Below are 16,492 nucleotides of genomic sequence, written 5' to 3'. Positions count from 1 at the left end.
GACAAAGAGGAATTTCGGAAACCAGCAACTTCAAGAACAAGAGGATACAGATTCAAGCTAAGGAAACAAAGGTGCCAAAAAAATATTTGAAAGTTTTCTTTTGCAAACAGAGTGGTAGACGGTTAGAACAAGCTAATTTATTAGGGGTGGAGGCCAAAACTGTCAGCGGTTTCAAAACGTTATACGACAAAGAGTACTGGGAAGATGAGACACTACTAGTGTAACTCTCATCCTGTAATTACACACAAAGAAGAATTTTTTAAAACTGCAAATTCAAGAACAAACTAAGGAAACAAAAATGTAGAAAAAACATTAGAAAGTTCACTTTTGCAAACACCATGGTATTATATGACAAAGAGTGCTGGGAAGACGGGACACCACAAGCGTAGCTCTCATCCTGTAACTACACTTAGGTAATTACACACATACACACACACACACACATTTGTACACACTATCTCATCTTCTCTCTAACTCAGCCATCTGTGTTACTACCCACTGCCTCAGTACCTATGGACTGGCTTTGGCTAAAATTCTATTAATGACTAAATCTATGTCTTTAAAATTGGACTACAAAAAATTGTTCCAAAATGCATGCATGATAAAACTGTACTGTACTGAACAAAAAAGGTTATCACAATTAATGTAGAACCCTCACTAACAATACTGTATAAATATTCTGAAACTCAAGTCTTCCTTGCTATCTTCAATTCATTTAATGTTTACAAAAGACAAAAAAATCTTGAATAACTTAGAATTATTTTAGGTACTGGTGTGTGAGCCTGGAGTTAAAAGGCAAGAAATTTTTAAAGTTAGTATGGACATATTGGTACATTTACTCTTAATATTCTCCCACCTCACCAGTTACCACTAAAAAAAATATTATGAAATTTCCTTGGGTTATGAGCTGAATTTAAACAGGCTGAATACTGTATATTAAATATATTTTGTTCTCTCATTTGCATAATTCAATAAATACTGTATATTCAACTACTTAAATATGAAATACTGTACAACTTCATGGAAATTTTGCTCATCCACCAAAAATGACTTAATGGTTTACATATTTTATAGAATAAATAGCTGGACAGACTACACACACTAAATGATTTGTCTAGATCATGAAATAATATTCATCTTAGTCTTTGTTTGCTGAAATTAATTATGAATACATTTAGAAAAATGCCCATGACTTTCAAAATACTAGTATGCATCAACCCTCTCAAAATAATAATTATCTAGATTAAAAAAATCTAATAATTTTAATAACAAATGCCTTAAATACAGCATCACTAAGGAATCTTAAAATACTGAACACACTAAACTTTGAGAGAGATTAAACACAGACCATAAACATATCACCCAAATAAAGTCTGACATGATGAATGCCAACAATAATTCATGGAATCACCCATGCATTAGTGGCATGCCTGCATCATGCCCCAGAAGCACCATCAAGGGTTCAGGCAGACATAGATAGAAATTCATGCAACCCCATTAAATTGAAACCACAAGTCATGCAAGATGGTGTCAGGTATTGACCCACTCTCCATTCATGCATCATAAGTGTTTGTTGTCTGTTGCACATAGTTATGCTCCCCTGAAGTACACATCATTAGTGGGAAATATGGTATTAAACTGCATTAACATCATACTTTACTTGTAAAAACACAAATTTATTAAACAAAATTGTCAATACACTTGATATTCCTAACGGGTGACATGAATGTTTTCAATAGTGTGTAAGTGTGTGCGAGTTCAGAAGGAATAGCAATTGACTAAGAGGGAGAGATGAGATGTGAAGAGAGAGAGAGATGATGTGTAAGGAAGGGGAAGAAAGTTTTTTTTTTGTTGGAAGAGATGAAAGGGAAAGTGTGGAAAGGAGAGGATAGTAGAGATAGTAGCCTAAAAATAATAGCTGTGGTTTTACATATGCTATGAGAGTATAAATGTAACACTGATGTGACAGTCTTGTTATTCAGCATGTGTATTTATAACTGCCAATTGTGTGTGTTTTATTAGACATTGACACACCAGAGACTAACAGTGTGGGTTAAAAACTAATAATTAATTAAACGCTTAAAAATTGTAACATGCCACCATTCTCTACACTTACCAAGCCCACACAGAGACCTAGATTCACCACACAGTTATGCAAGTACTGTAGTACTTACAAACTAGTACATTTTTTCTCCATCTTTGGTTGCTTTGTTTGCATATATTGTACTGTATTAAGCAGTTTATGAGCTCTGTAGCACCTGGAGGCTGTTTATAACAATGATAACATTTGATTTGGAAATTTGATGTTCATAAACTATTTAATAAATGTAGAAAAGCTGCCAAAGATTGGGAAAAGATGTACAGGTTCATAAGTACTGCTTGATAAATCCTGGCAGGAAATTTACCAGTTTTAACAAACTATGCACCACATACTGGAGAACAGTCAACTCACTGCCACTGCAACAAAGTAAGTGGTGGAGGCCAAAACAATCACTAGATTCAAAGTGTCATATGACAAAGAGTACTGGGAAGATGGGACACCACGAGCAGAGCTCTCATCCTGTAACTACACTTAAGTAAGTACTAGTACATATGTCAAGAGGCATGTTAATTGCCCATATCTTGTTGGTAGGCCCAATAATATTTTCCTAGCATCGAGATGTGCTATTATACTCATTAAACAGTGGCATATGCAGGGACTATGTTTATAAATCATGGTGCATTTCAGGTAAGGAGACTGGCAAAAATTAACTTTCTCTCAACACAGCAGTGTCTAGAATTTGCTCTCTGAAGTGTATATGCTCCTGTGTTGCTGTTGGTGCGTACAGCATGTTTAATAATACAGTACATGTACCTAATACATTAATGAATATATGCTTAAATTTTAAATTAACTTACATGGCTCATGAAATGGATAATAACGAAAAATGAGAACAAACCTTAAATATGACCTAAATTAAACAATAATGCAATAATCAAGAGATAAGGTAATACATAAAACCCTACAGTATATTATATTAAGTTACATTTCTACAACGAATGGCATCTTCCACCATCTACTTCATCGAGGAATGTACTGTACACGTGCGTGTTTCTGAAAATTGATCAGGACTCAAATCTGAGCATTAACTGTTATGCCGGGCATTTTTGACTGTTTGGAACCACTTGTTCTTTCCCATTAACTGTTATGCCCGGCATAACAGTTAATGCTCAGATTTGAGTCCCGATTAATTTTCAGAAACACGCATATGTACAGTACATTCCTGCAATGATCATGCAAACCTTGGTCTCCTTTGTCATGCAACCACAAGAGTTTGGAAAAATGCCTAACACTGCTAATAACCCACTTGCTTAGCACTACCAAGTTAGCAGCATAACAAGAAAACTACTATTCCAGGAACATAACAAAGACACTACTTTGACGATAACAAGGACACTATCCTCCTAGGAGCATAATAAATGTACTACCCTAGCTTGTTATTAGTGAACATGATGCAACATTTCATTGACAGATTCCAGGACACAATCTTACCAGCATTGGTAGATCACTTCTTGAGACTAATATCAGACAATAATATGACCCACATTTGACTCTTGATCGACCAATGTTATCTTTTCAGCATTCATAAGTAACATTGTCTCAACAACACAAGTCCCCAGGAAATATGAATGCCAATGAAAATTAATTTTGTTATGGTGCTACCTACCATGCCACTTGTGTTGTACATACGTATGCCAGTCTAAAGGGAACTACAGTACTACCACAGGTTTATTCAGCAGCAGCCGCAGCAGTGTATATGGAAAATATCCACTCATCCTATCAGCAGCAGTGGTTTAAAAACTCTCAAGAATTATACAGTAATCAGCTAATCCTTATTTAATATAGGCCAGGTTGCGGAATGGAAAAACTCCCATAACCCACTCCTGGTATATTCCTGGTTTACTACTTGTCTTATGGCCAACAATTGTGGACTACGGTATATTATTCCCTCAACTTTGTTATATACATTGATAAACAATACATTCATGAAGTAGTAGTATCAAAGTGACTGAGTAAGCCTAAAAACAGTACAGTACTTATATCAAAATCTCGGATATTGGTGAGAAAACTGATAAAGTGGTCCCCTTAAATTTGTGTTAATTGTATTCGACACTGGTGCTGAATGGATAACCAATACAGAGCATCATACCCATATGTAAAGGCCAAAATTGACAGAAATACAGGTGGCAAGAAGATTTCCTGATATCTGTTGCAGTGATGAACGACTGAGTAACGTGGGGAAAGTAGAGCCTCTCTGGAATGGTTCAGGGATGATATTTGTTTTTCATGCGATCTAAGACTGATAAAGGAGTTATCTGTGGCCATGGATAGGGAGGTGGACAATGTCCCAGGCCTCTGGATGAGTGATAAAGACAAGGTCAAATGTGGGTCACATAGGTACAACAAGTTAAAGGAAAGGCTTTAAGGGAAGCTTGGGTGATAATGCAAGACATTTTGAAGGAATCACAACGAGGGAATCACTATAGTGCAAAAGGCAAGAGAGCGATTTGCCAGTTTGAGAGTGGGGTAGGGAATACCAACTTAATAGAGATAAAAGGGATCAAGCCACATTATGGTGACACAAGGTTTAATACACACAATGGAAACACACAACAGAGGTAACATATGGGTAACAGACCTACAAAAGGAACCCAACCACTGATGGATGACAAGGGTGTGAGGAATTCTAGCAATGACAGAATAAAACTAAAAATATTGAGTTGCTCAACAGTTGTTTACAGGGGTGAAACTCGTTAATAGGAGAGGAAACAATCACTCGAGGGTGACACATGGGTGAAAAGGCTACTCCACAATCACTCTAGGGTGACTATATGGATATAAACATCCGAAGGCAACATTGCATACGAATGAATCATGCTTTAGTGACAGTTTGAAAAAGTTTCATATTAGAGCAAAACATCGATGACTGATCCATGCTAGGGGTAAGATTAAGTCAAATCAGGAAAGCACAAGGGTGAGGGGGAGGGGCCCCCTAATAGGACTTTAATTGGGTGAAAAGAGTGACATATCGGGGACAAAGTGACGCTAATAGTGACGATGGGACACAAGGGTTAGCATGGGTTATGAGAGTGTGCATGGGTTACAAGGGTGACTATGGGACATAAGGGTGACTATAGGACACAAGGGGTGACTATAAAAGGCAAGGGTCACTATAGGACACATTAGAGGGTGCACAGGGAATACAATAGGAGTATCTATGTGAAAAAATAAGGGTAACTAGGGAACACAACAGAGGTGACTATGGGATACAATAGAGGTGACAATGGGGCACAATAGGGGGTGACTATAGGACCCAATAGGGGTGAATTAAGAGACACAATAGGGATACTAGGGTGAGTAAGGTGACAAGAGGATAGGCAATACGGTACCCGGAGCGTCGAAGAGTCTCCAGTTGATACTCGTTGAGCCGACGACGTTTCCCTTGACTGTCCCGATGTAGCCTTACCAAAGGGGGATGGGGGGGAGGTTTAGTACCAGGTGCTAGTACCAGGGGTTAGTACCAGGCACTAATACCAGGCACTATTACCAAACACTATTACCAAAACTATTATCAAACACTAGTCCCAAATACTAATACCAGCCTTTAGTACTGGGTGGTAGTACTAGCAGACAGCACCAGCCAATAATAATTATTAAGTACCAGTACCAAACATATCGGCAATGGTACCACATGTCAGTACCCAACTTCAGTACAAGGTGTCAATATGAGCACTAGTACCAGCCACTGATACTAGGCATTAATAACACAAGGTGAATCCCGTACAAGATGCTAGGAGTTAGTACTCATCATTAGTACCAAGCATTGGTACCAACCATTAATTTGAAGAATTAGTACCAATCATTAGAACTAAGAATTATTACCAAGTACAAGTACCAGCATTATAGCAAGCATTAGTACCAAGAATTAATACCAAGTATTAGCACCCAGTATTAGTACCAAGCATTAGTACCAAGTATACTAGCAGTAGCTTCAGTTGTATTAACACCAAGTACAGTATCAATATATAATCTGTACCAAGAAATAAACATTATAAACCTGTACACTTTAGGGACTCTCCTGTACATTTCACTCCAGTATATTCTTAAATAACAATTATGTTCCCTTTTATAATTCTGGATAATCTTATTATGACAATAGATTTAAACACTTTTCTCGTTGTATTAAAGAAATACAATATGCTCAGGTTGATTAAACAATGGACCATCTAAGGCTTAGTTAAGACTTGAGCCAATACTGGCATATGGTATAATTTCTCTATTCCACCCTCTGAAATCTGGTCTGGTTATAGCACGTCGCATATTGACGTATACTTTACCTAAAGCCAAAAAAAAACTCCTGTACAAGAAAATGGTAGCGACTCGTGAAATTGACAATATCCTGTTTTCTGTTTTGGGTCCTCTGGTTGGTTAGGTTGGGGGCACCATAATACGACAGTTTCTTGACATTGGGAATGCTCACGAGAACGGACTGTTCTTATCGTGATAGTGAAGCCCGTCCTCTTGAACGTTCACAACGTTACTAAACTGATGTACAATTATAAATTGCCCGAACTTAACCTAACCAAAGACTCACGAATAGAAAACTGGACATGTCAATTTGGCGAGCTGCCATGATTTTTAGTACATTAATTTTTTGGCCTTAGGGGATTTACTGTACAGTATATGTCAAAATGCAATGTACCTGTACTATTTGAGAGGACGGCTTAGACTCGGCAGCGCGCCAAGACAATGAAAGACATGTCAGGTCAGTTAGTTCAGCAGCTCTTAGTGTTATCTGTCTATGGCTGTTGCAAAATGTATGAATTACTAAAACAAAATTGTATTATTTGCTAAATGCATCAAATTGAGATATGTTACAGTATTCATTATTAACTCCATTAACTTTAATTATAACATGGTTAGTGTGCCCGTATGTATCAGTGGTCATGGAGCAATGGTAAACCTTTGCACTGGTATTTCCTGCATTTGGTTAGAAAAATATTTTCACACTCAACAATAGTTAAGTAATAATAAATGCTAGTGATTATAGATGTTATTAAATTATAAGTCCTAGTGATTATAGATGTTATTAAAACTTTGTTGGAGTATTTAAATAAACATAGAGTCCCTGGAGAGTACCAAAGTCGTGTCCGTGCTACCTTTTGGGTGGCTTAATCTTTATCAATCAATCACCAAAGTCGAGTAGCGACTAGGATTCACAGAGCATTCGTGTGTATACTTAAGACATCTTCACCTCTTATCTCAATCATGGCAGTTTAGTTGGTATTTAATGTAAGTAGTTTACGAGCTCCAAAGCGCTGTGGGGCCCACCATAACAATAATAAGCTTGAGTTGAGGATGATCTTGTAGCACTTAAAAGCTTGAAAGCGTTTTAGTAAATACCAACTCTGCCTACATGATCGAGGTGCAGATCTCTTAAGTCAACGCGTAAGCGCTTTGCGCATCCTGGGGTGGCAGCACTCACGTTCTTATCTAGCAGTAGTGTGACAGTACCAGGTACAGTACTGACACACTGTATCACCAGGTCCTGACACCCTGTACAACCAGGTACTGACACATTGTACCACCACAAAGCTTATACATACAACAGGAGGGAATATTACTCAAGTGAGATATGCTGTAAAAGGAATATCACAAGTGTAAATTATGTATATACATGTAGACATATGGGGAACACCTGCCAAGATGTGCCTTGAGGGGAAACAGCATTCAGGTGTGCCCTGAGGGGAAACAGCGTTCAGATGTGCCCTGAGGGGAAACAGTGTTCAGGTGTGCCCTGAGGGGAAAGGGCATTCAGGGAACAGAGGGAACGAAGGGCAACACTGTCAGCAGCCAGACGCAGCCAGATCCTCTTTTGATTTATCAAATATTCCCGAAATACAGATTTTTCTCCAAATTTCCCAGCTTGAGAGATATGGCTGCGGCCTCTAGGTTCACCACAAGTCTGGTGAACATGATGACAGCTAACACCAGGGGTTACTGCAGTCAGTGATCACAGATAACACCAGGGGTTACTACAGTCAGTGATCACAGATAACACCAGGGTTACTGCAGTCAGTGATCACAGATAACACCAGGGGTTACTACAGTCAGTGATCACAGCTAACACCAGGGTTACTACAGTCAGTGATCAAAGCTAACACCAGGGGTTACTGCAGTCAGTGATCACAGCTAACACCAGGGGTTACTGCAGTCAGTGATCACAGATAACACCAGAGGTTACTGTAGTCAGTGATCACAGATAACACCAGAGGTTACTGCAGTCAGTAATCACAGATCCAGGGTTATAGCAGTCAGTGATTACAGATAACACCATGGTTATAAGTCGGTAATCACAGATAACACCTAGATAACAGTTTTCTGTGATCAAAAACAATTACGAAAAACACTTACTGAAAAGTCAACAAATTCAAATAAACATTTTAGTGTTATTAAGAAAGACTATCAACCAACAGAGCACATACATCATGCTTATATTAGTAACAAGATAATTGGAGTAAAAAGTTAATATCTTGAACAAGAATTATGTTGAATTTGCAATACAGCTATGTTGAATACTTGGATAAATGGATATAATGCAACAATAATGGTTCGCTTACAAGAGACCTTAAGATATGCAGGTGCATTGCACGAGTTGCAAAAGAATCAAATGCATCAGTCTTGCTCCGTCAAATTAGAGGACATGAGTTATTAACACAGAAACCCCTTGGCATGGACAATAATATATGCCACAATGGCTGGTATTTAAGAGCATGCAAAGCAAAAATACAGCTAGGTTATTGTATGCTACAACAGCCACATCTCTCTATCTCTCTCTCTCTCTCTCTCTTTCTCTCAACTGTTTAACTTTGTACCATCATAGAGGTTATTATCCCTCAGCTATGTTCTTACGTGCTATAATGGACATTACCCCTCAGCTGTTCCTCTATGTACCATAATAAACGTTACCAATCAGGTAACACCCCACGAGAGTCACTCTACACAAAATTACCATCCACCACCCTCACCTTCACTCCCCAAAACTTTGCCACCATCTTGTTGACCCCTTTTCCCTCTTCAATGTCTTTTTTTTGTTAACTTATAAGCAGCTCATACCACTTTTGTGTAATACAAATATTCGCGCATAACAACTTAGAACAAACAAAAATAATAATTTGCGAAGTACTATGAAAACATTGACTCCAATGAGGAACTGTCCATCAGGCGCCCAACGTCTGAGGCATCCTAGACTCTCACACCCACACCCACACCCACACACCCACATACACACCCTGACTGACTGGAGTCAGCCTGTGGAGGCTAACTCCATACACAGTTTCAAGTGTATATATGATAGAGCCCAGTAGGCTCAGGATCCTGTACATTAGTTGAGTGACAGTTGAGAGGTGGGACCAAAGAGCCAGAGCTCAACCCCCATAAGCACAATTAGGTAAGTACAACTAGGTAAGTACACAAATACTCCATTGGATACTCCATTAAGTACTCCATTGAATAAGGGAGTACCTAAGTAACAGAAGACAGCGAGTCACTGTGAGGGATGAGGTCTCAGATTGGCAAGGCATCACCAGTGGAGTCCCGCAGGGGTCAGTCCATGGATCTATATTGTTTCTGATATATGTAAATGATCTCCCAGAGGATATAGAATCGTTCCTTTCACTGTTTGCTGATGATACAAAAATTAGGAGGAGGATTAAAACAGAGGATCATAGTAGGAGGCTACAAGATGACCTAGACAGACTGAATGAATGGTCCAACAAATGGCTACTAAAGTTCAACCAGAGTAAATGCAAAGTAATGAAACTAGGCGGTGGAAACAGGAGGCCAGATACAGGATACAGAATAGTAAATGAAGTATTTCATGAAACAGACAGAGAGAAAGATCTAGCAGTTGATATCACACCAAACCTGTCTCCTGAAGCCTACATAATAAGAATTACATCTGCAGCATATGCGAGGGTGGCTAACATCAGAACAGTCTTCAGGAACCTATGTAAGGAATCATTCAGAACCCTGTATACCACATACGTAAGACCAATCCTGGAGTATGTGGCCCCAGCATGGAGCCCATACCTTGTCTAGCATTAGACGAAGCTGGAAGTTAAGAGGTATGCCACTAGACTAGTCCCAGAACTAAGAGGCACGAGCTACGAGGAAAGGCTGCGAGAAATGCACCTCATGACACTGGAAGACAGAAGAGTAAGGGGGAGACATGATCACTACCTACAAAATTCTTAGGGGAATTGACAGGGTAGATAAGGATAAACTGTTTAATTAACATGGGTGGTACGCGAACAAGGGGACACAGGTGGAGACCAAGTATCCAAATGGGCCACAGGGACATTAGAAATAACTTTTTCAGTGTCAGGGTAGTTAACAGGTGAAATGCATTAGGCAGTGATGTGGCGGAGGCTGACTCCATACACAGTTTCAAATGTAGGTATGATAGAGCCCAGTAGGCTCAGGAATCTGTACACCAGTTGATTGACAGTTTAGAGGCGAGACCAAAGAGCCAGAGTTCAACCCCCTCAAGCACAACTAGGTGACTACATATACACACACAGCGCCTGGTGGCTGTGTGGACATCATGCTGGAGACATAGTCCTGTGGTTTATTCCCAGCGATGGTGGAAACAAATGGGCAGAGTTTCTTTCACCCTGATGCCCCTGTTATCTAGCAGTCAATAGGTATCTGGGAGTTAGATAGCTGTTACGGGCTGCTGGGGGTGTGAGTGTGTGGAGAGAAAAACAAACAAACAAAATTCCGTTGATTGATTGAAAGTTGAGAGGCAGGCCAAAAGCGCCAGAGCTCAACCCCCTCAAGCACAACTAGGTGAATACAGGAAATGCTTCATTAATGGAGCATTTATTCATATGACATGTTCGAGGGAGACCCCACTCCGACCCCAGAGAAAAACAAACCCCAGGGCCAAACCTCAGGGACGTCCACAGCCTAAGGAGGACGTCCACAGCCTAAGGAGGACGTCCACAGCCTAAGGAGGACGTCCACAGCCTAAGGAGGACGTCCACAGCCTAAGGAGGACGTCCACAACTTAAGAAAGAGGTCCACAGCCCAAGGAGACTATAACTAACCCCACAGTTTAATCCATTTTCCAGTATATCTATATATTATTGAGACCATTGCGGAAGAAAGATCATAACAAGATGCAGGCGATGAGTCACAATAACGTGGCTGAAGTATGTTGACCAGACCACACACTAGAAATTGAAGGGACGACGACGTTTCGGTCCGTCCCTTCAATTTCTAGTGTGTGGTCTGGTCAACATCATAACAAGATGGTTTACCCACAGTGTTGCAAGGTCTACAGTGTCAGAGGACCCACAGAATAAGGACCAACAACAGCGGAGGTAGTAGAGAAAGTGTACACACTGACTGACTAGTGGTGGTGATCAATACAGGGGTGTCGGGGGGGGGGGTGTATGTGTGTACTCGCTTAGTTGTAGTCACCTAGTTGTTGCTTGCGGGGCTTGAGCTCTGCTCTTTCGGCCCGCCTCTCAACTGTCAATCAATCAATCAATCAACTGTTACTAACTACTAACTTCCCTACCCCCCTCCCACACACACACAGGAAGCAGCCCGTAACAACTGTCCAACTTCCAGGTACCTATTTACTGCTAGGTAACAGCGGCATCAGGGTGAAAGAAACTCTGCCCATTTTTGTTTCCCGGTAGCGCGGGGAATCGAACCCCGGACCACAGGACTACGTATCCAGCGTGCTGTCCATTCAGCCACCGGCGCCCGTGTATGGAGTTAATCTCCCAATGACTGTGCATGACTGTGTATGGAGTCAGCCTCCACCACATCACTGCCTAATGCATTCCACCTGTTAACTACTCTGACACTGAAAAAGTTCTTTCTAACGTCCCTGTGGCTCATGTGGGTACCTCCACCTGTGTCCCCTTGTTCGCGTACCACCCGTCCTAACAGTTTATCTTTATCTACCCTGTCAATTCCTCTGAGAATTTGTGGGAGGGGAGGGGGTGGGTGTCAGGGGAGGTCAGTAGGGGGGTGTCAGGAAGGAGGTGTGAGGGGGGGGAGTCGGGACGGGGGGTGTCATCGGGAGGTGCCACCTTGCCACTACACAATGGCCCCGCCCCTGGCCAGGCCGGGTGTGGACGACTGCGGGGTGGGGAGATGCCACACTGGAAGTTTAGGGGGAGGGGCAGAGTGAGGTGGGGGGGGGGAGGAAGGGGTGTACACTAGTAGAGTAGAGGGGAGGTGGAGTATACGGTGCCACCTTTAACTACAACCCCACCCCCACACACGCCACCTTCTAGGCATTGTTTTTCCATTGTTGCAACTTGCTCTTGCTCTCTCTCTCTCTCTCTCTCTCTCTCTCTCTCTCTCTCTCTCTCTCTCTCTCTCTCTCTCTCTCTCTCATATATATATATATATATATCTCGTACAACTTGAAGGCGAGATTTAATGAAGAATGTAATCAATAAGAGAGTTAAATTCAATCGCAACAGGTATATTAAGGTGGAGTATTAGGAGCCTAGCCCTCACGCCCCCGTAGTCACTGATAGGTAAGCAAGACGCGCACACACCCTTCTCCCTCTCTACACACACACACACACACACACACACACACACACACACACACACACACACACACACACACTGCCAGGTGTCCCTAGTGTGGGTGCGGTGGTGATCCTCTTGACCAAGGCTGCGACACGCTCTCCAAACATCTTCCCGAGGTAATCCCCTCAGTTAGCATCTGAATGTAATCTCCCCCTCCCCCCTCAACCAACCAATTAATCTGTCCGGCTGTCTGGTTGAAAACACGAATAGTGGATTGCAATAATCTGCAGGAATGGAACGGTAAGTGGTAATTTGAATTCAACCCAAACAAATGTAAGGTAATGAGAGGACCAAAAGCTGGGGAAACAGGTGCAAGAGTCAAAGAAAGAGGTGAAGAACCCTCCAAGTGACTAATGTAACTATGACGACTCTCAACAAAGGGATCCCATTAGCACACACAACACCAAAGACCAACATGTGTTGCATCAATGTATGCTGCAGCAGTGATGGCGTCTGCCGATACCAACAGCAAGCCCATTCCTTACACACATCACACGAACAAATCCACAAGGGCCGTGACGAGGATTCGAACCCCATTCCTTCACAAGCCCATAGCCAGGATTAAGAGCTATCCTGGTTGTATGCCGCCAGGATAAGTGCTCAAGAAGCTGAACTAAGAATAGAGGCTGAGGCTAATATCTCACACAGCTGCACAAAAAGAGGTCTTAGACGGGACGTGATCGCGACATACAAAGATACCGAGACCATCGTCAGGGTGGACAGATACAGGATGGTTGAGAGGCGTGGCTAAGTACAAGGAAACGCGCATGGAGGAAACCGAAAATGTAAATAAATCACTGACATAAGCAGCACTCTCCACTGTGAGCGGTATGAGTACATCGCACTCACACAGGGAGTCGAGGCCACTACCACACGGATGATTCAAATGTAAACAAAACACACGCGGGTTAATGCTCAAATGTAAACAAAACACACGCGGGTTAATGATCAAATGTAAACAAAACACGCGCGGGTTAATGATCAAATGTAAACAAAACACCCGCGGGTTAATGATCAAATGTAAACAAAACACACGCGGGTTAATGTGTGTGAAAATACCAGACAACCAATGGTTAAGGGGCTGGGAACCAACAGCTGGAATTCAGTCCCACTAATGACACCTCAGCAAGCACGCACGCACACATCTTACGGCAGAGACGAGCACTCTGTACCCATACTGCCATTGTATTAAAAATATCTGTTGCATGAAAGTAAACGATTCCAGTATTGTATGATTAAATATCGAAGCTGTAAGATGGGATCGAACCCCCGTCCGTGGACGGCCCAGACACACACACAACCCATTGAACCATCATGGTAATGTTGATCATTGATCAGTGTTTCAGTCAATGTTTGTTCACAGAGCCATCACCTTCACCTGAAACACGGCTCAAGTATTTTACCAACACATAAATAATACAATGCGAGGCTTATATACACAGGACAATAATCTGAGAAATGTTTCTTAAAAAGTGTTATGGATTTTATACAGTTGGGAGTTTAACGCTGACCTTAAATGTGCACAATAAACAATATTGTTCATTGTGCACATTTACCCTAGCCAAGTGCACTCTGGTAGGGTGCACCAGGGGCCAAATTCACGAAGCAGTTACGCAAGTACTTACGAACATGTACATCGTTCCTCAATCTTTGACGGCTTTGGTTACATTTATTAAACAGTTTGCAAGCATGAAAACTTCCCAGTCAACTGTTGTTATTGTTATAAACAGCCTCCTGGTGCTTCGGAGCTCATTAACTGTTTAATAACTGGAAACAAAGCCGCCAAAGATTGAGAAAAGATGGACAGGTTCGTAAGTGCTTGCGTAACTGCTTCGTGAATCTCGCCCCACTATGTCGTGACCTTGGAGCATACATGTACTAGAGCACAGCCTGCTTCACCGCACCACCTCAACAGGTGTTGTGGGCAACTCAGGTGTTCTAGTGAACACCTGAGCACCTGAGAGTGCCAGCAACTGTTACTTGGCTGTTCTCTCACGTCTCGCAGGCTGGGGCTTCTTATTTAGGGGTTGTTAATGCCATTTGCGGATATATACAACCATAACAGCTGTTTCTAAGTGACAGCAAATGGGCCACTTAGGGTAATTTTTCTTACTTAAACACTTCGTCCAGCTGCTTGCCTGTCATCTGCGTCAGTCATTGTCATACTTCACAGTTATTGTTGATATTACTTCTATTATTATTCTTTAGCATAAAAACTCACACTTGTGTAATTGTGAAATTTATGTAAGGAATTTACACGAAGTCTTTCGCACTCTCCTGAGTGCTTTGTCAAGGTCTGAGTGTGTGGTTAGGACCAGACTTACATCTCAACGTCTAATGAGGCTGTTATCCGTTGTTGTTGTTGGTTTAGATTCAGCTACTCGGAACAAAATTTCCAAGCAGCACGGGCTATGGTGAGCCCGTAATAGACTTACCTGGCACAGGAGCGGGGCTGTAACTGCCTGCTATTATTTGCTGTTGTTGTTAGTTTTAGATTTAGCTACTCAGAACGAAATGTCCATGTAGCACGGGGTATGGTGAGCCCGTAACACTAGCCTGGGTCCAGTCTTCTTATTCTTCTTGACCAGGTCACCTATACTCCCAACTGGCGATATACCTCTTAAATGTCTTCTACGGAAATATGGTCATGTGTCCTTTCCTGTTATTCTGGCAACCGGAGTTGTTATTAATAATAGAGGTGTTCATCTGGGGTGGTATAAAGCAAGTTACAGCCCCGCTCCTGTGTTAAGTCCTCTACGGGCTCACCATAGCCCGTGCTACTTGGAACTTTTTGTTCCAAGTAGTGAATCTTAAACAACACTCAACAACTTGGATGCTAGCCCTCGTAACCCTCTCCATACCTCCAAGGAACGCGGCTAATGGCACTGTTGACCAAATCACACGCTAGAAAGTGAAGGGACGACGACGTTTCGGTCCGTCCTGGATAATGGTCCAGGCTGGACCGAAACGTTGTCGTTTCTTCACTTTCTAGTGTGTGGTTTGGTCAACATTTTTCAGCCACGTTATTGTGACTTATCTGCTAATGGGACTGCTTTCATTCATCCACTTATTGAGTTCTAATTATAATTCACTCAGAATCAATTTCCTAGTAAAGCTATTCTCCGAAGCAAAGCTTTTGTTGCCTGCGAAAGTATTCACAGTATTTCTTAGAACCCCTTCCACTACCCCTTCTAGTTCTAATATTATTAATTTTATAGATTATTTCACATTTCTTAAAATCAATATTGTAATCCTTTTCCCAACTCTGGTCAGCTACATCACTGTTACCAACGACAATTGTACATGCTTTCTTTTGTTCTTCAATTCTGATCTTGAGTGTATGATCTGTTTCCCGGAATTGATTACCATCTTGGACTGCCTTTGAGCAGCCTGAGGGCAGTAATATTCCGGGAACATCAACAAAATCTCGTAGACTTGAGGCAAAGTGAAAATCACACCAGTTACGCCATCTATCATCATTCTATTATGCAGGAAGTACCGCACGTCTATGGGTCATCCAATAAGGTTAGCAGACTTCTAGATGTTACCACTGCTAGGCTTAGGCTCGGCTACAAGTACCTCTGGGAGTTTGTAACATCTGCTGATGTAGATTTGACTAAATGTAAACTCTGTCAGCAGAACTATTCGCATACTTTGTGTCATTATATAATGGAATGTGAAAAAATCGCGGAATTCAGAGATAACACCATCAATGGTGTCCAAGAAATGTGTAAGTACTTCCGTCATAATGAAGTACTGATAGGAATCTTAGCGAAGTATCCAAAATTTGCATACTGTAGGTGCAGCCTGCACATGACTGTAAAGCTG

General features: G+C 41.5%; 1 protein-coding gene across 2 annotated transcripts in view; it reads right to left on the bottom strand.

Annotated features, from left to right (window-relative positions):
- LOC123755315 (uncharacterized) overlaps window positions 1-16,492 on the bottom strand; it is a gene marked incomplete in the record, with an annotated part of 206,253 nt that overhangs the window by 39,528 nt on the left and 150,233 nt on the right. The window contains 1 exon segment of one of the 2 annotated variants that reach the window (XM_069327856.1): window positions 5,431-5,502. Within the exon segment in view, the coding sequence (XP_069183957.1) occupies window positions 5,431-5,502 (72 nt within the window). 2 annotated transcript variants of the gene reach the window in all.

Source organism: Procambarus clarkii, chromosome 20 (assembly GCF_040958095.1).
Source record: "Procambarus clarkii isolate CNS0578487 chromosome 20, FALCON_Pclarkii_2.0, whole genome shotgun sequence".
In the NCBI taxonomy this organism is placed as follows: Eukaryota; Metazoa; Arthropoda; class Malacostraca; order Decapoda; family Cambaridae; genus Procambarus; species Procambarus clarkii.
This window is presented reverse-complemented; position numbering and strand designations above follow the sequence as displayed.